This window comes from Chiloscyllium plagiosum, unplaced genomic scaffold, assembly GCF_037043375.1.
Source record: "Chiloscyllium plagiosum isolate Xiang-an unplaced genomic scaffold, Cpla_swu_hap1 HiC_scaffold_37, whole genome shotgun sequence".
NCBI lineage: Eukaryota > Metazoa > Chordata > Chondrichthyes > Orectolobiformes > Hemiscylliidae > Chiloscyllium > Chiloscyllium plagiosum.
In genome coordinates this window covers 12,652,494-12,676,493 of record NW_028270175.1, presented here as the reverse complement: position 1 = coordinate 12,676,493, position 24,000 = coordinate 12,652,494, and the positions used below count along the sequence as shown (strand labels likewise).

Sequence of the window (24,000 nt, the reverse complement as noted above, 5' to 3'; positions counted from 1 at the left end):
TCTCACCTATAACTTGCACAAGTTCCTCCTCTCATATTATGGACATAATTCTCCTATCTGAGCGTGTCTGTTCCCCACATTGTCTTCATGGCTACAATTTGGCCCACTTCACCTCCTCTGTCATCATCAATCACTGACAATCATTCCATCTACTCCTACATAGGAGGTATGTGTTGCCACAATCTACATAAAAAATATCACACTTGAGGGGACATTTTCCACTGTATCTTGGATAAAGGTGCAGTCAAACTGATGAATATATACCCACTTTGCTCCATGCAACAGTCTGGGTGAGAATAACATTCCAGATAGCCCTGGAATATAAATTCACATCCTTCAGGTCAGGAATCATCTGGCAAATGACTGACCTATGCTGTATTGTTAACCAAAATGATTTCAAAGTGTGTTTATCTGTCCAATGAATTTGAATATTTATGACAAATTGGAAGTTTATTATCTCACTTTGGGGGAGGATGGAGGTGTCCGTTGTGGAAGATACATATTATATTTAAACACACCTAATGGCTCATATCTATTGTAATGTTTCCCTTGATACAATGCAGCTAATAATCTTGATATTAATACTGTGCAATACTTTAATCCCAGCAAGGATTAAGTATGAAGAAAGATCATATTAAGAAAGCTTTGCTGGTCAAGTAAAATAAGAACATAATACAGGTCCACAGTCCTTTATCTGAAACGCTCGGGACCAGCTGGTTTTCAGAATTCGGAATTTTTCTAATTTCAGAATAAGTGACAGTTTGACGGTGATATTTAAAAAAAAATCTTACCAAGCAGCAGGCTCACTGTGAGTAAGGGCCCTGAGACAGAATTGAAGTCTGCCAGTGCTGGGCCACGCCCACACACATCACATCTGCGTGACATGCATTAACTGGGTAACGGGGTTGGGTTAACTATTTGCATGCCAAACAACCTTGTCAATGAGAAAAAAATTTCATGAAGAAACCTTCGGATTTCAGAGCTTTTCGAATTTCAGGATTTCGGATAAAGGGTTGTCGACCTGTACGACTATTTTATTTTATATACTTTCCTATGTTAGCAAAATGAGAACAGAGCAACAGTTTAACCCAATATAAACATACAAATTAGGATCAGAAATAGGCCATTCAGCCTCTTACGTCTGCTCCACTATTCAATAAAATCATGACTGATCTGTTTTCATTCCACATTCCCACCCATTCCCACTAACCTTTGATTCTCTTGCTTAACAAGAATCTATTTATTTTAAAAATGTTTAATAATGCTGCCTCCACCGTCTTTTGAAACAGAGTTCCAAAATCATCGAGCACCTAAGAAGAAAATACTTTCTCTCCATTTCTCTCCTAAATGCATGCCCCCTAATTCTAGATTCACGCACATGGAAAATATCATTTCCACATACACCGTTACTTGTATATAAGTTTCACATTTGAGGATGTCATATATTGCAACCAAGCCACCCCTCACGCTTCTAAATTCCAGTGGAAACAAGTCCTCAATAATCAACCCACACATAACAGCAATCAATTTAGTAATTCCTGTCTGAACTGCCTCCAATGCAATACATCATTCCTTCAATAAAAAGACCAAAACTGTACACAGTAATTCAGATGTGGTCTCACTAAGGTCCTGTATAACTGAAGCTAAATACCCCTACCTTATGTACAATTCTTATTATAATAAAGGATAGTATTTTATTAGGGGAGAAAGTGAGGTCTGCAGATGCTGGAGATCAGAGCTGAAAATGTGTTGCTGGAGAAGCGCAGCAGGTCAGGCAGCATCCAGGGAACAGGAGAATCGACGTTTCGGGCATAAGCCCTGAAGAAGGGCTTATGCCCGAAACGTCGATTCTCCTGTTCCCTGGATGCTGCATAGTATTTTATTAGCCTTCTTAATTACTTGCTGCACTTGCATTTTAACCTTTTGTGACTCATTCACTGGAACACCTAGATGCCTTTGCACCTTGGAATTCTGCAGTTGTTCTACATTTAAGTAGTACTCTGCTTTATCATTCTTTCTGTCAAAGAATGTTGCTGATGTTATTCTCCCTCTGCCAGATTTCTGCCTACTTACCCAATTTGGTTTGCAAGCTGCCTATACCCTCTTCACAACATACTTTCCTACCTATTTTTATCTCTGGCAAATTTAACTACTATGCCTACAATTACCATTGACTGATGCTCTTTCAAGTTATTTCACTTGAGCTGCTTTCTGGGGTTTTACCTTGTTTCTTAGCTGATGTCCTTTGCTGAATGTCTCCTTTACAGTATTGTGGCACCTGTGCAAACTCCGCCTATTTCTCTTTACAGCTAAAATCCTGACTATAAGTGCTAACCTGAACTTATTTTTGTCTTGATAAGTCTCACTGACCATTTAGGTGTCTTATGTCACCAAACATTGGGAGTTTCAAGTCGCTATAAATATCTAAATTCAGCTTCAACACCGAACGTCAATGTATTTACAATTTGTAGAAATGGTTTTCATTTTCATAAATATACTTGTTCGCACAATAGCTACAAGACTTTGAATAGTTATTTACATTGGCCACCACTTAACTGTAGTACTGAGGAATTGCTGCAATGCCAGAGTACCATTTTTTAGGAGGAGACATTAAACTGAGATCTTTGGGTGGTACGGTGGCTCAGTGGTTAGTACTGCTGCCTCACAGCGACAAAGACCTGGGTTTGATTCGAACCTGGGGCAACTGTCTGTGTGGAGTTTGCACATTCTCCCTGTCTCTATTTGGGTCTCTCTGGGTACTCCAGTTTCTTCCTGCACTCGAGTGATGTACAGCTTAGGTGGATTGGCTGTGCTAAAATGCCGATCATGTCCAGGAATGTACAGGCTAGGTGGATTACAGGGTTACAGGGATAGGGTAGAGGGGTGGGTTTGGGGCGATGCTCTTCAGAGGGTCGGTATTGACTTGATTGAATGAATGGCCTGCTTTCACACTGTGAGATTCCCAGTTATTTCACTTGAGCTGTTTTCTGGAGATTTACCTTGTTTCTTATTTACCCTCCTTAGCATATGGAATCTAGTAGATCTCAATGGACCATTTCAAGGAACATTAGGGGACTTATTTCCAGTGTCCTGGCCAATATTTATCCCTCAGTCAGCATCACAAAAACAAATATCCAATAATTATCACGTTACTTGTGCGAGTTTGTTATGCATATATTGGCAGTCACATTTCCTACATGGCTGGGAATACACATATTTAAAGACCATGAGGTACTGGAATATGGAAGTATTTGGATATTCAGGATTAAAAAGAGTTGCCAAGGATTTGAAGGGACATGTAATTTCCTGGAATTATGCGTTGTGTCTTACCTGCTAATTCCTGAAAAGTACTTTAAAACGGAGAGAAGCAAAGCTTTTAAGAGAGGTAAGAGATGAGATTAATTGCTTTAATTGCTAGACAATTTGGACCTAGCAATACTCTTCTGACGTTGGTTTCTGTTTCTCCAGGACACGTGGATGCTTCAGTAAAAGGAAAAGACCTCCAAAGCTCGCAAGAAGCAAGACACTTTCTTAAGAAAGTGATAAGAAACCCTAAAGCAGGATGATCTAAAAAAGATCTCTAAACGTGAAGAATTCTTTTGGGAACCTGAGAAAATTTACAAATATCAGTAACTCTTGACTACCTCAAAAATCCTTAAAGCTGAACCATTATTACTCAAAGACCTAAGTCAAATAAACTTTCCATTTGAACTGAAGTCCAGTCTGAATATGTTCCATCACCCTACAGTGGTCAGCATTTTGTCTCATCGACAGGAACCCATGGAACTGTGAGAAGTCACCCCATTTTATCCTTTGGCCTTGGGCCCTTTGCTATAGGAATATTTGCTTTACTTTTTTTTAATCCCCATATATTCCCTACAGAACTATGTTATCTTGTTTATCATTTAAATGTGTTTGTCTGAAATTAAGGGGATACAGTTTAATACTGGAATACAACTTAGTTGTTTAACAAGTTTTGCCACATTTTAAAAATTTCATTCATGGGATGCAGATCTCACTGGCTAGGCCAGTATTTATTGCTCACCCCTAAATGCCCAAAAGACAGTTAAGAGTCAATCACACTGCTGTGGGGCCAGAGTCACATGTAGGCCAGACCAGGTAAGGATGGCAGATTTATTTCCCTAAAAGACATTATTAAACGAAATGGGTTTTTGCAACAAGTTACAATCAGATTTAAAGTAACAAAATAGTCACTTTTGAATTTATTAAAGAAACCTGGTGAAAGTCTCTTTTATTCTGGATAGTATTAATAAAAGGAAACGATTTTTCTATTTTGATGATTAATCAAAACATTTACAATAATTATGATGTGGTTCTTTTTATAACAGGCAAATGGAAAAGCAAACATTCCTGTGGTAAAGGGTCTGAACTCAAAGGATAACATCAGATGATTTCTCACAGTTCTCTGAACTTCCTGTTGATGAGACAAAATGCTGATCACTGTAGATTGAAGGAAAATATTCAGACTTGTGGAAAAGTGTGGCATAATTACTTAAAATTCTCCTGTTAAGAGTTGTAAGAACATTACAACAGGGACTACACTTCATAAGGACTTCATTGCTTCTAAATGACGTTGAGATGTTCAGTAGGCCTGAAAAGTGTTATATAAATGCAAAATTTTCTTTCTTTCTGTCAGTGTTTCACAAAGCTTGGGGTTTTTATATAAATGACTTTTCACCACTGTGATGTCTCCTGATGTATACATACTGTCTGATTTATGACAATTTCATTCAATTGCCAGAAATAAATCAGATCCAAGTGGTAGACTGGAATTGATAAGGCAAGGAATAAATGGCACATGTAGTTTTGACAGGTGGGAATAATTAAATGTCATGTCATATAAATTAAGCAATTAAATGGAAAGACTTGTGCAAATATTTCAGTACAATGGCCGAAGACCACGTCAAGGCTATTAGATACTTGGAACGCCCAAGGTGAAGATTATGGACAGCAATTTAACTGGTGTTTGCTGTGAAGGAGCTTGCGGTGGGTTGTGAATTCAGAAGTATAAAAGGGGTCCTCGTGGCTTTTTAACGCAGCTCTATCAGCAATTTGCTTCCGGGATGCCCAGCTACTTGGATTGCAGTAAAGACAAATCCATGTTTGCCGGTTCAAGCTGCACTACCTAAAAGGGCATCAGCAGGGGTCAGAATGAATCCATTTTGCCAACATTCAGGATAGAGAGTCTATGCTAATTAGATTCTCGATGTGGAGAACCTGTCACCTCTTCCCCTCCCCAGATCTCAAAGGCAATACAATGGGCTGTAAGGGTCCACTGATAAATACCTGCCCGGCAAATGAAGATGCCACCAATTGAAGAGAAGCAGGTGTACAAGTGAACTCAAGGGAGCAAGAGTCAGCAAAATTAGAAATATGTACCTTTCACTCCCAAACCCTGTCTCCAACCAGAGTGCAACAGTAAACCTCAAAATTGTTGCAAGTTTTCAAGTTATATTCAGTCAGTTTGATTAGTTTTAAACGGGTCAGGTACTTCTAGAGAGAACATCAAAAGAGGTTCAATAACTTTATCGGGACAAGAAGTGAGTGGCAAAGCACATTCAAATGTAAACCCTTCCACGCTGACTGCCCAACCTATCTTGCACAGCAGTCCTCTGACCAACACCTCATGCATCTCCACCAATTCCTTCTTCATGAAACAATCCCTCACATTCACAACTGAACAGCATCACTAACTCTCACTCTCATTGTGTTGCCAGCTCACACCCATTCCTCACAATTGTTGTCATTCCAACCTCTCAACACATTCCGGTTGCTAGCAACAATTAGTCAACCTGTATGCTTATTGTATGCCATGTGAACATGTGATATCTAATCTGTCATCTATTATCAGGGAGACCACCAATTCTACTTGTAGGTGTGATCAGCTGTGGTAGACTTGACCGATGCTGAATGAAGTGTCAACCATTTTCCACTTATACATGATAAATCATTTGGTGGTTTCACACAGTTGGACATTAATCAAAGGGGAATTTTTTTTAATCAATGGGGAATTTTTTTTTAATCAATGAGTACTCCTGACTGTCAGGAAGTGTCTATTAGCCACATTGGTGCTGTTTTTGACTGCCTTTACCCTTTAGCAGACAATCCATTCTGAATATTGTTTTCTTGTGCAAAATAGTGGTAAGTGGCAGCAAATGCAAACACAACATGGTTACTTTACAGATGCACTTTTATGCAGAAGCCTGTGAAATCTGCTGTTTTTATCAGCAGACCCCTGGAAGCAGTTAGAGGCAGAGGAATGTAAGATAAGATGACATTGTTACCACCAGCAATGCATGCCCACATGGTCCACTTTGGATGCAAGTCTTGTTGCAAGTGCCTGCAGATATCAGCAATAAGGCGTCATGAAATCCTGAACTTCCGAGGCACTGATGTTCAGTCATGTCAAGAAAGGTGGTCCTCTCTGTCTGTACACCTTGTGTTGGAGTGTAATCTCCTGTGAGTTGGAGCTTTGCGTTGATCTCCTTATCTTAGAGACAAAGCAGTTGCTGTTGAACCTCTCCCTCATCACAGTTCCAAGATAGAATTGCACAAGCAGTTCCTAAGCCGTGGTGAAAGATGACAGCAGGAAGTACAATCGAAGACAAAAAAAGTATGAGATAGCTGAAATTATCTTCAAGTTGTAGTAAATCACCTCGAAAGTGCCAAAGACACTCTTGAATCAACACCTACAAGCAAAAGCCTTTCATTTAAGAAGCAACTGTCTTAATTTAACATTAACAGACCTTTCATCCTGTTAACTTCACAATCCTCTCAAACCCATGTTGCCTTTGTTGTGGTTACTCTAACGAGTCAGCCAACACGGCAGTTACAGTCAGAATCCAATGTTAAATTCTTAGTTATTTGACTCTGCATATTTAAATCACATACACTTATTGGTGGTTTCCATGTGCACAGATATATGCAAAAGTTGGCAGGTTACTGACAGTTTTGGTGTTCTAAACCCTAGCATGAACTGACACCCAGCCAACATTCTCTGGCTGGTTGAAATTCCCTCCATTGTGAGAATGTGAGATGTACATAAGACAAAGTTGTATGTATACTGAAGTAAAGATCTGTGACAGGTAAGTGCAGAAATGTTATTTTAATTTCCTGAGATTCTACCTGTCCCTGGTGTTACGAAGGCCTCATTACTATGTAGCCCCGTATCACCTGTCCCATGCGGAGAAATTTGTGAAGAAAAACACCTTTGACCACAGTCCATTAGGTAGTGGTCAGCACATAGCATCCTCAAGACCTTTCAGGACAAGGAGAGGGTGGATCTTGTCAAGCAGTTCCATGAGCAGACTGTCAAAGTCATTAGACAGAATACTTCATCACCAGAACTTTCCAACAAGCACCAGGCCATTACCTAGCTGGTGGTGAGAGAGCTCTGCCTGTAAGTTCCTTTATGCATTTCCGGACTCTGCACCACTGCATGCTGCCCCCGAAATGGCTGCAGAGGGGATGGGATTGTCACACAGCCCCTTCTGGGATGTGCCTATGCAAAGGAAGTCTGGAGAGAGATGCTCTGGTTTTTGTTAAGGTTTGTCCCAAGCAGCTCCGTGAAGTGGCACTCTATGCTCTATGGTCTGTTCCCTGAGATGCACACCAAGCCAAACATCAACTGTGCCTGAAGGACCATCAACTCAGTGAAAGACGCTCTTTGATCTGCCGGAAATGTGCTGGTCTTTCAGTTGAAATAACTTACCCCAACTGAGTGTTGCAGACTGGCACATTCCAAGGTCCAGGACTATGTACTGAGTGAATCACTAAAGCTTGGGGGCAGCTGCCACCAAGGCACAGTGGGGAAGGACCACTGTGTAAGGTCTTTCTGACAAAGCATAATGGGGTTCCCTTCAGTAACCAGGCCCTCACAATGTCTCAGCTAAATGCCTATAGTTTAATTATAAATACAGAGAAAGCCAAACCTCAATGTTTGTTTGCTTCTCTGAAGTAAAAACAGTATAGATCTGAATGGCTTCATTAACTATGTATGTACATATAGATTTTATATATAGATACAGATAGATATACAGTATATTTCTGTAATAAAAAATTGATTCCTATTCTCAGATTCACAGTTACAGATTTAGGTTTCATGCTGTAATTGAGCATAAATCATAAACTAACCTGGCTATCCAATTAAATGCTATCAATGTGACGATCATATTAAATCAGCTTCCATCTGCTTTCTTAGGTGGAGGTTAAATATGTCATGGCACAAGCAATGATCAGAAAGCTTCTTTTTTGTCCTGGCCAATGTTCCTCTCAAAAATAATGGTAATAAAAACAGATTAACTGGCTGTTCATCTAGTTGCTACCAAAACTAGTGAAATACTTTGAAATGTTTTGATATTAGAATGAGATGCTTTGTAATTGCAAGTATTTTTGTTGTGGTGAAACTTTTAGAATTCAGTAATTTTAAAGTAACATGACAATTTTGACTAAAAACAGTTCAGAATCAACATTCTTCATTTTTAACACACAAAAGGTAGGTCCAATTCTCAAATTTAATGGGCTGACTGGATACAAGACGATATGTAACTGGTTTAATGAACATTTGAAACTGAGTGACAGTGGTAGCTGCTAATATTACACATGCTGCTAATGATAGCTGCTAATATTACACATGCATCGAAAAGTAATAAATGGGTGAATAAAAATATGGGTGAAATGTACAGCATACTTGACTGCATTTGAAAAGGACAGATTAACAGTATTTCAAACATCTTCTATTTTCTGGCACTTAGACTTTTTCTACTATTTATTCAAACCTAAATCTATCATTTTTTTGTTTGGAATATCTTAATTTTAACATCAGCAACAGTATATTCAGGATAAAACCACAGACAAACAACTGTTGGCCTTTATCGCGAGATAATTCAAGAACAGGAGCAGGGATGTCTCGCTGTAACTGTACAGCCCTTTGATGAGAGCACACCTGCAGCATTGTGTGCAATTTTGCTCTCCTTATCCGAGGGAGGATGTTCGGGCTGTGGAGGGAGTTGACCAAACCGAATCCTGGGATGGCAAGACTGATGTGTGGAAGAGAGACTGGATCAGTTAAGATTATGTTCACTGGGGTTTAGAACAATAAGGGGGATCGCAAAGAAACCTATATAATTCTAACCAGACAGGAAAGATTATTCCCGATGACTGAGGAGTGCAGAACCAGTGTTCACAGTTTAAGGATACAGGGTAGACCATTTCAGACTGAGGTGAGAAGAGTGGTGAGCTTGTGGAATTTCAGAAAAGGGTTGAGGCTAAGACATCGAATGCTTTCAAGAAAGTGATAGATACAGTGCTTAGGGCTAAAGGGATCAAAAGATATGGGAGAAAGCAGGAATTGGGTATGGAGTTGGATGATCAGCCATTATCATATTGAATGGCAGATCATGCTTGAAGGGCTGCTCCTATTTTTTTATGTTTCTGTGATAAGGTTTGATGATTATATAAATTAGCTTGAGGTGAGCAATGATGTCAGTGTATGAGAATTCCAGTGCAAAGCTGGATCTTGTACAGTTTGGAGCCTTCTGTTCCATAGCTTTAACATAATACAGTGTAATAGTAATAGAATGGCAGTAGTATGATGAAAAATGGCTCCTTTGATCCATCTGTGTAATCACAATTGCAAGTTTAAAATCACACCATTAGTGATATGCAGTCTGTCATATAAAGGTTGCATGGCTCTTGATGCACTTTCAGAAAAGTGATACACTTTCAAACAGTTGAAAACTAGGAGTTGTCTTTGCTGTGTTGTAAGGCTCTTATCTCTGCCAACTGAGATTTGATACTTGCATGCCAGACAAAATGACAGCCCCTTAAGTGAGATCAGAGTTAAACAAATTACAGTAAAGTACAAATGATCTATTAAAACAAAAGGAAAAAAGATACGTTCAAAATTCCAAACACATTTAGCTCTTTGAAGGCTACTCTCAAAGGTTTCTCCCTAATGTACTTTCAATTCTCTGGCCTTTATTTACACTTATTTATAAGACATAGCACATTGCTCTTGGATTTTACATACAAGCATGTATTGCTCCACCTCATGGTAGCATTGTTCACAAATAGAGCCTAACAAAAACACACATTGATAGTTACAAAGATATCTGGCCTGATCTTATAGCAGTGCTAAAAGAACCCACAGGACAACATGATTAAACAAAAACAGCCAATTACTTCTGGAGATGCATGATATGCATCGATAGACAAAGTAAAAAGTATTTCTACAGACCCCATTCTTTGTGTCACTGACCACCGACTGCAAATATGTTCAGGGCAAATTTAGAATGCCAGACTGAGCTTCATGAGAGATTTATGCTCAGTTTCATCACCTGCTCTGTTTGCAAACTGATTGTCACTGTCCTGCATTTATCTTCTTTATTCTCAATCTGCAAATTCATGACAAGTGTGCTGACTGCAGTCTACAAATAAACAAAACTGTGCTGGTTGAAAGGATCCTGCTTCTCATTAAAATAACAATGACAATGTAGCAGGCATTCAGTTTATTTGTGCGTGTGTGTCTGTGTGGTGTGGGGAACAGAGACTGAAGGCTGGTTAATGAATATGTAGTAGTGTTGTTTGCTCAAGAAAATTTCTGAAAGCTCAGAGGAAAAATATATTACAATTTCTTGACTGGTGAGAATATAGTCGGATTGGACAACAGACTGCTTTCCATGTTCTCATCAGTGGTTAAGACAGGGAGTGATATTATCAGGAGTGATGACCTGGCTATGAGTTCTGCAGAGGGTATAGCGAAAGTCACAACATCTTCAGTGTGACTTCTCCAGTCAACAAAAAGGCTGGGATAGCAGAAATAGGGAGGAGGAAAAAGGACACGTTGCCAAATTGCAGGATAGTCCTGGAATATTTATAGATTAAATACTAAACTCTAAAACTACCAAGGAGAAAAAAATTCTGAAGAATGGTTGTTTTATTTTCTCTGAACACTTGCAGTTCAGTTATAAAATATTGAAGTTAATGGTGTAGTCTAATTGTGTTTCCTTGCATTCCCTCAAGGGAGAGAAACTCTAATCAAATATTGACACAGATACTGACATTCCTGATGAAGGGCTTTTGCCCGTGACATTGATTTTCCTGCTCCTTGGATGCTACCTGACCTGCTGTGCTTCTCCAGCACCACACTCTGGACAGACATTGGCAATCAACTGGAAGTGGAAGTATGCAGAACGTGACAGGGAAAGGATTATTGCCTGTCAAGTATCATGTACAAAAATTATGGAAGCTATTCAACATACAAGATACTACATGGATAAAATTAGAGTTAGAAATAGGTTTATTGTCACATGTACAGAGATACATGAGTACAGTGAAAAGTGTACAAAGTCACCATTTCCGGTGCCATCTTAGGTTCAAAGATATCTGGGTACAAAATTTTAGATATAAACTATAAAAATAAAAAAAGTAAAGATAAAAGATCAGCATTACAGTCCTTATAAAGCTAGGTACAAAGATATCTTGATACAAAGTTGTAGGTATAAATGAGAAAACTAAAGAAATTAAGGTAAAATTCAGCATTAGAGTTCTTCTAAAACAGGGAGTTCACGCTGGGCTTCACCTCAAGGAGGCCAATAGGCCGGGACTCTGTGTTGGGCTTCCTTGGGGCCGGAACTCCTCACTGGGCTTCCTTGTGGCCGGGACTCTGTGCTGGGCTTCCTTGGGGCCGGGACTCCTCACTGGGCTTCCTTGTGGCCAGAACTCTGTGCTGGGCTTCCATGTGTCTGGGACTCTGCGCTGGGTTTCCTAGTGGCCGGGTCTCTGTGCTGGGCTTCTGTGGGGCTGGGACTCTGCGCTGGGCTTCCATGTGGCCGGGACTCTGCGCTGAGCTTCAATGGGGCTGGGACTCTGTGCTGGGCTTCCATGGGGCTGGGACTCTGTGCTGGGCTTCCATGTGGCGGGGACTCTTCGCTGGGCTTCCTTTTGGCTGGGATTCTGCGCTGAGCTTCAATGGGGCTGGGACTCCGCGTTGGGCTTCCATGTGGCCGGGACTCTGTGCTGGGCTTCCATGTGGCCGGGACCCTGCGCTGGCCTTCTGTGGGGCCGGGACTCTGCGCTGGGCCTCCTTGGGACCAGGAGATAGAAAAGGGGAGTGGGTGATCATTGAAAAAACTCTATTTCTCTTGATCTCTAGAAATTGTTCTTTACTATGAATGATGGCACCTTTAGTATGAGCCAATCGCCATCTGAGAACCTAACTAGATTTGTGCCCATGGAGGGCAAGATCAAGTCCAATACTCCCTTCACCTGACATTTAAACACACACTCAACTTCTAGTATCAGAAACTCAATATTAATCAGAAGGAAAACTGGCAAAATGTCTCTGCCATATTCTAGGGAAATTTAGGCTGACTTTAGTTTCACAGCTGCTCTGATTGAGTCAAGAACATTCAATATTAACTTAAAGCAAAATCTGGGACATTCTGTTCAGTATGGTTCAGTTGCACAATGAGTAATTTATTTATTTCTGACATGTGGAAGTAGCTAATAAAGCCAGCAATAGTTACCCCATGCTTAATTAATCTCAAGATAGGGTTAAGTTGCCTCTGGAACTGTCACAGAACATGTTGTGAAAAGTACTTCCACACTGCTGTTGGGTAGCAGGTTATAGCCCAGTCAAAGTGTCCATACCCACCTACTGATTAGGGTAATCAGATGATGTCTTGTTTTCTGAATTTATTTTTGCATGACTTGTTTTACTTTTGATACTCATAGTAATCTATATAAGGTACTGCCAGATTGATTTCCACAATTTTACAGCTTTTGGAGAAGCAAGAGGTTAATGGTAAAGCTGTAAAAGAAATCTCAGTCAGATGCTGTCATTCTGATCAAATAGAATTTGACTCTGGGAAAATCAAGAGCTGTCAAAGGAGTAACGAGAACTTGGCATGGGAGTTGGAAACTGTGTTTTAACTGCTTATGAATCTGTGTTTCTTAAAAATAAAAACATAATCTCTGAAAATCAGATATGCTCATTCAGGTTTCAAATCATGTTCACCACAGAGGTTAAAAAATCAAATCACCTCAATTAAAACCAAACTTAAGATTTAACCCCCAAACAAAAGCTTGAAAACAAGACTGTGTGGTACTTTTTGGGAGATTCACAGCTGCCTCTAAGCAACAGTGCAATATTTTAAAAGATACAATGTCAGAGAGAAGTGAAGGAGGGAGAGGTTTAGAAGGCAGGGAGAGGTGGTAGGAAGGAGGAGAGAGGATAGGGATGGAAGGATGGAGGATGGGTGGGTGAAGGCAGAGGGAGGGCCAGCAGAAAGATAGGAATGGTGAGAGATAAGTGTAAGAGGTTGAGATAAGAGAGGTGTGGGACTGAGAAAGGGGTGGGTGAAGAGGGACAGGTGGGAGAGTGAGGGAAAGAGTAAGGGGGAGTGGGGTGGTTGTGGGGGAAAGGGGTGATATTGGAAGAGAGAGAAAAGGCTGGGGGGTAAGAGGGAGATGAACAGTTGAGAGTGAAAGGGGGTGATTAGGAGAGGAAGAGAGAGAGAGGAGATGGCTGAAAGAGGTTGGGGCAGAGAAAGGGAGACTGTGAAGTAGACAGAGGGGATGGGAGTGGGAAGAAGAGAGAGTGGAGGGATGAAAGAGCGAAAGGAAGGTTTGGGAAAGAGTGGTTGCAAATGAGGGCGAAAGGGGGAGAGAGAGCCAGAAGGACAGAAGGAGAACGATATGGTGAGAGGTCAAGATGAGGGGATGCAACAGGGAGGAAGTGGTAGAGAAAAAGGGGGAGAAGGAAAAGGTGAGTAAGAGGGTGATTGGGAGAAGATCAGTGGGGAGAGTTAGAGAAACAAACCAGTGAGGGGCCAATATGGTGAGCAGACAGTAGGGCAGGTGGAGGGAGAGAGGGGGCAGAGGGTGAGAGGGAGACAGAGTAAGAGGGAAGGGTTAGAGGAAGAGGGGGATGGACTGTAGGAGGAAGGGGTGTTAGAGGGAGGGTGAGGAGGAGAGCGCGGGAAAGAGGAGGACAGAGGAACAGAGGGAAAGAAGAATAGTTGGGATAAAGAAAAAGGGAGGGGTTGGAAGGGAGAGAAAGAGGTAGAGTGTTGGAAAGGAGGGGGAGATTAAGAGGGAGGGAAAAGATGGACAGAGAGTGACTGTCTGATTGGGAGGAAGACAAAGGTAGAGAGAGAGAGATTGGGAGGAGTGGAGGGAAGTCTTGTAAGGAAAGAGAGGGTTTGGAAGGAGGGAGACAAAGAGAGAGGGTGCGAGTGAGAGGGGCATGTAGGAGGAAGGGAGAGGGCATGAGAATGAAGGCATGTGTCTGCACAAGTGGGAGAGTGTGCACATTCAAGTAGAAGAGGTAGAGTGTGCACCGGCAAGTGGAAGAGGGAGAATGTGTACATCCGAGTGGAAAAGGTAGAACGTGTGCAGGTCAGTGGGAAATGGATAGAGTATGCATATGAGAGAGAGAGAGAAAGAGAGTGTGTAGACCCTGAGAGTGTAGAGAGTAAGCCAGACACACACTGACTCTTTCCTCCTCGTCCTTCCACACAACCCTATCCATAAAGTAGGCTGGAACAGCAGGGAAATGCAGGCTAAAGGCAATCTACTCCCAACCACAAGTTTTCATATGAATTCCTTTCAGCCAGCTGACTGCTCATTGCCAGATACAAATGCAATAGCAATGTTAAACACAAGTTATTTGATTGGCCCCAGTCCACACTTCTTCACTGATGATCAGGCCTTAGTCTCTCTTTAGCTCTACTTCTTAATCAATGGAAGTAAACCCCACCCCACAACAACCTTATCTTCAGCATAAAACCACTTTTTCCTGCATGCCATCAGTTCTAACAAAGAGTCATCGGACTCAAGACATTAACTCTGTTTACTGCCCACAGATACTGCCAAATCTGCTGAGTTTCACCAGGAATTTCTGTTTTTGTTTCATGTGTTCTGTTGTTGTGCCAAAACTTATCTTTCTGAAATTTGCTCACTGGCCTCCTGAGAAATATTCAAATGTGGATTTCATTTGTGAAATGTTTGGACAACACTAATGTAAACCGTAAATATAGAGCCACTATCAGCCAAAATAACTATAAAGCTGCTGGCTTATCAAAAAAGCCCACCTGGTTCACAAATATCCTTTGAGGAAGGGAGTCTATCAACCTTCACCGGTCTGGCCTTTGTATCAAACATGGACTTGATGGGACAAATGCTGTCTTTTTGAGATGTCTCATAAAGACGTTAAGATTAACTCAAAACCTAAGATGCTTGGCTCCGAAATCACCTAGCAAGCCCCTCAAATCTTAAAGATGAACAATTAATACTGGCCTTGCCAGCAATGGTATAGCCTGAGAACAAATATAAAAATTAATCAGACAGATATGGCTAAGTTGGAGTGTTAAGGTCCCTATTGACCTTAAATGTAGAAAGATGTTTTAGGCAAGAAATTGGGTTAAGACATGAACTAACTTGTGCTGCACAGTGTTTTTAAAAATGACAGTTCAAAAGCTGGTCATCAATTGTAAAACTTCCAAGTATTTGAAGTACTGAACACAGCCTAAATGATCAGTAGCAATCAGAAGGCAGCCATATGCAATTACTAATGACAGAGTGTTCCAAAGTAGCTCAGATGTGACTTCCAACTGCAGTTTCATTTATATGGAGGCTACATCGGAGAAGTATTATCAAACAACTTTCAACATTGAGATATTTTGACAGGGTGATTAAAAGATTGTCTAAAGAGGTAGGTTTTAGAGTATCTTAATGAAGGAAAGAAAGTCAGAGAAATTTTGGGAGAGAAATCTAGAGATTAGGGCTAAAGTAGCCAAAGGCAAAACTGTCAGTGATTGACAAGAGAAAGCAGAGACATATTTCCATGTTTACACTGACTAGGAAGATCAGTACAAGAGCAACCACAAGGCACATCTTAATCTCAGTCTTCCAACCTCAGAATTTGTTTGTAACCTTTCACATAAAACACAGAACTTCTGCTTCCAGGTATCTTACAACTTGCTTTGAGAAAGCTTGAGCTATAACAAGGATTCAAGAAAGCAGGAAAAAAAAAATTAACATTAAATATTCTGTAATTTTCAAAGCAGAAACTATAGTGTTTCAGAGAGAAATAAGAAATAAGACTCATTACAGTTGTTTGGCAGTTGCTTCCATGTCACTTCTCAGGGAGAAAGATCAGTGGAGCTGGCAACACTATTCAAATACGTCTGAAAAATTTAACGGTTACTGGCCCTCACACGTCAACATGCTTTGAACAGTATTGTAGCCGAGCAAAAACTTTAGGATGAAGCCTGCTGAGAGCTGGACTCTCCTGCCACAGATATTCTCTACAGGTCCAGTTGTCATGGAGTAATTGAGTAATCTTACGATAATTTGAATTCAGTCAATGGTACAATTAATTACTTTAATAATACAAAATTAAATTTTCTCCACTCCCTATAGTAAACATGTTATGTGGGGAATTAAAATTGGCCACTTTACTACTCGTAGTTAGGAAGAACAAATCTAACTTGAGGACTCAATTATTCCAAGGTCGCTGCACGTAAATGCAACTACTCCCCATCACTTGAAACAGTTCTTATAGAGTCATGGACTTATTCAGCACAGATTCTTCGTTATTGTTGTAGATTCTTGACATTGATTTCTGCTATTCCATGGTAATGAATAATGCCATTTCAGCAATTTCAATTAAAGAATTAGTAGTTCCTTAACATTCTCATTTCATTCTTAAAGGGTAGTATCAGAAGGGAATTTAGAAAGAATTTACACTTATACAACACACTTATTGAATGGAGTTTTCTGGGTCATGGAGCAGGTGGAAGGGTGGGCAGGGAAACCAAATTGGACAGGAAGCAGAAATTCATTTTCCAAAAGTGGGTTGAAGCTTTGCTATTATGTTCTCTGGATCTTTCAGATGGGCTGAGTTTTCCAACCTTTATGTTTTGCAGAAGTTTATATGTCAAGTATCTACAACCATCTTCTGATAGAGATGTACAAAGTTAAAAATCACACAACACCAGGTTATAGTCCAACAGGTTTAATTGGAAGCACACTAGCTTTCGGAGCGATGCTCCTTCATCAGGTGATTGTCACGTGACACAATCACCTGATGAAGGAGCATTGCTCCGAAAGCTAGTGTGCTTCCAATTAAACCTGTTGGACTATAACCTGGTGTTGTGTGATTTTTAACTTTGTACACCCCAGTCCAACACTGGCATCTCCAAATCTTGGTAGAGATGAACAGTTTCAAGTTATAGGGAATAGTTGCTTTCATGTGAAGTTACCTTAGAATAATTAAATCCTCAAGTCAGATTTGTTCTTCCTAAATACGAGCAGTAAAGCACCTTCAATGGCCAATTTCAAATTGGCAACTGATATGACACATTTACTGGAGAGAGTGGAGAAGATTTAATTTTGCATTATTAGCATGTCATGAGCATTCATTAACATATCTGCCGTTGGAATACTGGTTACCCAAAAAGAGATACGTGTATTCACAAACTCAACTATGTACATGAGCTGTGTACCTAGCAGGGAAGATTTCTTCCTCTAAGCTCCACTGAGCACAAATCTCTTCTACAACTTGGCTCCTTCATAAACTAATCAGTTTCTTTGTGCAAATGCTTAGTGTTAGGTGTGAAGCCTGACCAGGTCAACAAGCCTGCCCAAATGAAGCAGCCACTCTGGATGACACCAGTTAAACAGGGTTGAACTCAAAAGGAAGCTCAAATCAAAAGGTCATCTTTTGTGCTGTGTCCTTGTCTCTCAGAAGCCTTTGGTGTAAGTTCTCCTAGTTTTGATGAAAGATCAGTAAGCTGATGGTATTTGTGCTGCTGAGTGTTATAGCTCCACTTATATTTTAAGTATTAATGTACACAGTCATGTAAGAGGCAGTGTAGCATGGGTAGCAATGAAACAAAAGATACTGATTGCACATGAGGCATCTGTTGGAGATGCCTGGCACCCAATCCCCTGTATGACGGTCCAGTGTAGCAGCAACCTTCCAATGCGAACTCATCTTCACAGAAGTTTAAAGTATGAGTAGACAGTGGTACACATCCTGGCGGAGTGCAGGAAATCATTCGTGCACTTGAGCCACCTACAGGCTCTGCCTCTACAGCCATTGCTTCTGCAGCCACCTCTGTCCAGTCTGGCTTCCATCAGTCAGGATGACCTCCTTTTACCACCAGTAAAGAAAATAACTTTGCATCTACCGGCACAGTTTTTAGGACAGCATGTAAGGATGCAGTGCAAAAAGGTGGTCACTTTTTGCATGATCTCTGTCTCCAGGGGATGCAGAGTGAAGTGTTGTCCAGATTTTTAAAAATATGGTATCTGTAAGTTGGAGCCTGAAAGGTCCCAGAGGGCTTCCGAACTTTCACCCGCACAAAAGAATTTGTTGATTTACCAATGCATGAATAATAATGATCTGAGAAAAACATAATCATGCAAGAAAATTCACTTTGCCCCTGAACAGATGTCAGTTTCCAAATTTTATCCAAATTGAATTTCAAAAAAAAAATTCTGTTCACAACATCTTTCTGAAGAGCTCTAAGTCACATCATATCAGTCACTCTCAACTTCAGTCATTATACATAGGCACTGCTGCAAAAGTTTTGATGCCACCAATAGTAAAGAGATGAATGAAAGACCTGACATTTGTCATGTTCCTTAAGCACAACGTTGGACCGTACTCCCTTCTATTCTGTTCAAAGATACTATTGTAAATCTCTGGCACAGATAGAACTTGAACCTAGGCATCCTGGCTCAGAGGGAGAATCTCTATCACTGCATTGTTAGACAATGATCTCTGGCATTCACCTGAACCACAGGGAGAAATCAGACATGAAAACCTTCATTTATAACCAAAATGCTGGTTAGGGGAACAAATCCTAAGATTACTTCACTGTAGTAAACATTTATGCATAAATTGTGTATTTATAATTTAGTGTCAGAATGTGTTTGTTTTTTAAACACTAGTTTCAGATCAGCATGTTAGCATTTATTCGAAATTTTAAAAAAATTTAAAATCGTACCTTTTTGACAGCAACTTCTAGCGGGTTTAAGGCTGTCAGTTAAAACTGCATATAGGCTTGACTATTATGAAGGTAGTTAACCCAGTCCAACTGAAATATAGGTGGTTCAGTTGTGAGAAAGGATTGCAGCAGATGTTAGACCCTTTATATAGAGCATTCACACCTAAATACTGGCACCTATGTAATATAAATGTACAGAAACCATCACTGAATTAATATATTTATTCACTAAAAGATGATTGAGAGATGCAAGAGTGGTAGTCAAAAAGGACAAATTCTAATCAAGCAAGTTGAGGAAAACTACGTCCACTGAATCACCAGCAGCTGTAATTGGAAGAAAGGAGAGAACAGGAAAAAAAATCTAAAAACTCTGAAACACATCACGTTCTCAACAATAATGCACTCAAGCTCACTATTTACATATCTATTTGTTATAATCTGTATCTTGTTACAAAGTGTAGTGAAAACTGTTATATAGTATCGCCACTCTCTCCGGCACCATCTTGAAACAGAAAAATAAACCAAAACATAAAATGTAAAGGCAAAAAAAAAGGAAATGTCTCTCCTCAGAGCAAAGGTAACAGATAAATTACAATGCCAATTTTAGTATACATTCCTTGTAAAGGAAATGATAGTTCAAGTCATTTATAAGAGGATTGAAATACAAAATCGCCATGGGAGATTCTGATACTTCCACAAAACTTGAGACCTCAACTGGGGCTGCAATTACTGGTAACAAACATTCTAATTTTAGAACTGTAAATTAATTCACTCCTTCAGAGAATATTTTCTAATCACTGCCTGAAGCTGTATAATTAAAAAAAAGAACTGCCCGATGATGAACTGTTGCCATGGTATCCAGTTTCTTGGATAACAAAAAGTGCATTTCCAAGTCTTCAGCAGTGTTGTTGTTTTCAACTGATTATAATACCAGCGATTATCACTCTTCTCACCTTCTTTAAAGTTTTTAAAGTCTCACAGTGAACCTAAAACTTCAAAATCACTTTAAAATTTGTACTATTCGGAGTTAAAAGTAAGCTTCCACAGACTGATAAACAAAACAGCAATTAGGAACACAGGCACAGTAATTGGTCATTCAGCCTGCTCCATCAATCAGCTGGTTCAAAGTTGATCATCTACCTTCAACTCCACTTTTAAATGCTGTCTCAATTATGCCAAGATGTTATTATTATGCAGAAATCTATCAATTTCTGTCTTGAAGATGCTCAACAATTGAGCTTCAACAGCTCTCTGGGATAAAGAACTTCAAAGATTCACCACCCTCTGAGTGGTGGAATACAACAGATTGTCTTTGTTTTGGTACTGTTATTTTCCCACAGAGTGATGCTTAATAACAGCATGCAATGTTATTTATTTGTTGGATGCTGGTGTTAAAGAATGGTACAATTGCCTTTTCAGGCAACCAATGTCAACATAAAACACTCTCAAGTTAGATATAGCAGAGCTCAATATAGAGTAGAGGTTCCTTTGCTTACTTTCAGGACATGCCTTGTCCTGAATCTCAAAATAGACCTAATTAAGGACTATCAGTCTAGCTGGAGACTGTCCAAGCTTAATTCACTTCGGTCTCCTACAAAACAAATCCAACAGACAAGATGAGTTTGTCATTTGATCAACTGGGCTGCAGCTAAATCCAGGTTCATGAAATGGAAGGTCAGTACACTGCAGGACTCCAAACCATAATAGTATAAAGTTAAATCAGTCCCATATGTCACAGTTTGTCACATCACATGGTGCAATATCATTCATCAAATGTCAGGATACGATTATAAGATATGCCTAACCATTGTTATGGATGAGGCGAGCTGACCTGATATAAAATGAAAACAGCAAACCATGGTGTGTGCATACTTTAAAGAATACCATGCATTACAATTTTACTACCTGCTTCATAAAATCAACTCAATTGCTCAATGTACTACTATTAAAACAACTGAAAACATTTGACCTGCTGTGCATTTCAATCAAATTCTGAAAGAAAATAGACAACTTAACATTTTAGACAGAACCATTAATCAAGACCAGGCCAAACTGCCATGCATTCCCTGCATTTTTATTTTCATTTCAAAATATTCAGCATTTGTAGTTTCTTCTTTATCTTGCTCTACCAATGCCTCACAATACCGCAGAATGTGTGTTATGTTAAATTAATACTTCTAAATGTACGAATAAAATTTTGACTGCTATCAGCTAGTTCCTTTAAAAGGTTATCTCCAATAGACCTGAGCAGTTTAGAGTTGCCCAAGGAGCAATTCAAATTTAGAAATTATAATCTATAGGAATTGCTCCTTCAGCCCTTCCAGAAAGAATAGGTTATTACTCACTGGAGAATTGAATGTAATTTTCTTTCAGTCTTCAGATTGTAACTTTTTATTCCCTAGATTGGCACCAAGAGAGTCTTATTGCTTCATTGCTGAATTGCATTTAATCAAGAGTTATTTATCTTCATTGGTCAAATGCAGGAGACTATTGTTTGCTGTTCCTCGATTTGAGGAGGACATGTAAGCAGGATTGCGAGTTTCTGCCATCGATCCTCATGTGATTGAAAACACTGATTCTCAATTGGCAGAACATGGGGCAAGACATCCCACAAGGTCATGGGATTTGGAACATAGATTTTGCTTTGCTTTCTTTGCTTTTTTGATGCTGCTTTGCCTCGTCATCAAGGCATGTTGCAGATTGAAAGACAAACCTTTGCCATTCTGTGGCAGCAAGCACTTCCTAATTATTAAGGTCAATGCTGCAGCTCTTAAAGAGAGCTTAGAGTTTCTTTGAAGAATTTATCCTGCACTGGATCATCAGCCATCTGAGAACTGAAGAAACAGGATCTGGTGAGAGTGATGGCTCCACCAAAATTTATTTTTTGCCTAAACTCTTGTGGAAATGTTTTCAAGATGGGCATTATAGCATTTGTTCAATGTTTCTCCATGATGAAGCATAATACTGTGATTGAACTTAACTCAATGTCTTTTATTGTGGTCAGATTACACGTTTCCTTGAGAAAGGTAACTCTCCGATAATTGGGTTTAACTTAATGCTAAAAAAATGTCAGTGATTGATTTGGAATTCTTATAAGGCAACAGTGTTCATCTTCAGAAATTTAAACCTTCACTGGTGAAATAATCGATTTTGGAGCCCAGTTATCAACCACAATAAGTCAAATATATCCAACCTCAATATAGACTGTAAAAGGTATAATTAATGGCAAAACGCAACATTATCTGTTGAATGTTCAAAAAAATTAAGTACTTGATCAATAGAATAAGGAAAATTAAGGTGGAGTGAGAAAACTATTTATGTGTCTTTACTTGTAACTTTTGTATTAAATAAACAAAGAAACAAGCTGTACGTGCAAAGCTTTTCTAATTGTCTGTAATATTAACTCTACCTGGACTGTCATAATCAATTAACTGACATCTGTCGTCAGCAAGGTGTTAGAAAGGATTCTGAGGGATAGGATTTATGACCATCTGGAAGAGCATGGCTTGATTAAATGCAGTCAACACGGCTTTGTGAGGGGTAGGTCATGCCTCACAAACCTTATCGAGTTCTTTGAGGATGCGACTAGAAAGGTTGATGAGGGTCGAGCTGTGGATGTAGTGTATATGGACTTCAGCAAGTCATTTGATAATGTTCCCCATGGTCGGCTCATTCAGAAGGTCAAGAGGAATGGGATACAGGGGAACATAGCTGTCTGGATACAGAATTGGCTGGCCAACAGAAGACAGCGAGTGGTATTAGAAGGAAAATATTCTGCCTGTAAGTCAGTGGTGAGTGGTGTTCCACAGGGCTCTGTCCTTGGGCCTCTACTGTTTGTAATTTTTATTAATGATTTGGATGAGGGGGTTGAAGGATTGGTCAGCAAGTTTGCAGATGACACAAAGGTTGGAGGTGTCGTTGACAGTATAGAGGGCTGTTATAGGCTGCAGCGGGACATTGACAGGATGCAGAGATGGGCTGAGAGGTGGCAGATGGAGTTCAACCTGGATAAATGCGAGGTGATGCATTTTGGAAGGTCGAATTTGAAAGCTGAGTACAGGATTAAGGATAGGATTCTTGGCAGTGTGGAGGAACAGAGGGATCTTGATGTGCAGGTACATAGATCCCTTAAAATGGCCACCCAAGTGGACAGGGTTGTTAAGAAAGCATATGGTGTTTTGGCTTTCATTAACAGGGGATTGAGTTTAAGAGTTGTGAGATCTTGTTGCAGCTCTATAAAACTTTGGTTAGACCACACTTGGAATACTGCGTCCAGTTCTGGTTGCCCTATTATAGGAAAAATGTGGATGCTTTGGAGAGGGTTCAGAGAAGGTTTACCAGGATGCTGTCTGGACTGGAGGGCTTATCTTACGAAGAGAGGTTGACTGAGCTCGGACTTTTTTCATTGGAGAAAAGGAGGAGGAGAGGGGACCTAATTGAGGTATACAAGATAATGAGAGGCATAGATAGAGTCGATAGCCAAAGACTATTTCCCAGGGCAGAAATGGCTAACACGAGGGGTCATAGTTTAAGCTGGTTGGAGGAAAGTATAGAGGGGATGTCAGAGGCGGGTTCTTTACACAGAGAGTTATGAGAGCATGGAATGCGTTGCCAGCAGCAGTTGTGGAAGCAAGGTCATTGGGGATATTTAAGAGACTGCTGGACATGCATATGGTCACAGAAATTTGAGGGTGCACACATGAGGATCAATGGTCGGCACAACATCGTGGACTGAAGGGCCTGTTCTGTGCTGTACTGTTCTATGTTCTATGAAAAGATATGTCAGAAACAGACCACAACTCCCTAAATTACTTTCAGTCGAAGAGTTATTGACTATCTAATTTATTCAAAGTGGATTGAAAGCTATTGTTGTTCTCAAATAGTGACTTGAATAACATTTTGGATTTTGTTTAAGTTTATCATGAAACCTCTGACTGAAGAGCATTAATTTGTAGATATT

At 40.0% G+C, this 24,000-nt stretch overlaps 1 protein-coding gene across 6 annotated transcripts in view; it reads right to left on the bottom strand.

The window, feature by feature from the left end:
* acot7 (acyl-CoA thioesterase 7) overlaps positions 1-24,000 on the bottom strand; it is a 284,291-nt gene that overhangs the window by 104,067 nt on the left and 156,224 nt on the right. For 2 of the 6 annotated variants that reach the window (XM_087980339.1, XM_087980340.1), the window contains one exon: positions 11,309-12,106. The exons of the other annotated variants lie outside the window; for them this stretch is intronic. In XM_087980339.1, coding sequence (XP_087836465.1) covers positions 11,718-12,106 — 389 coding nt within the window. In that variant the 3' untranslated portion in view covers positions 11,309-11,717. Of the gene's footprint in view, positions 1-11,308; positions 12,107-24,000 lie in introns of those variants that run through there. 6 annotated transcript variants of the gene reach the window in all.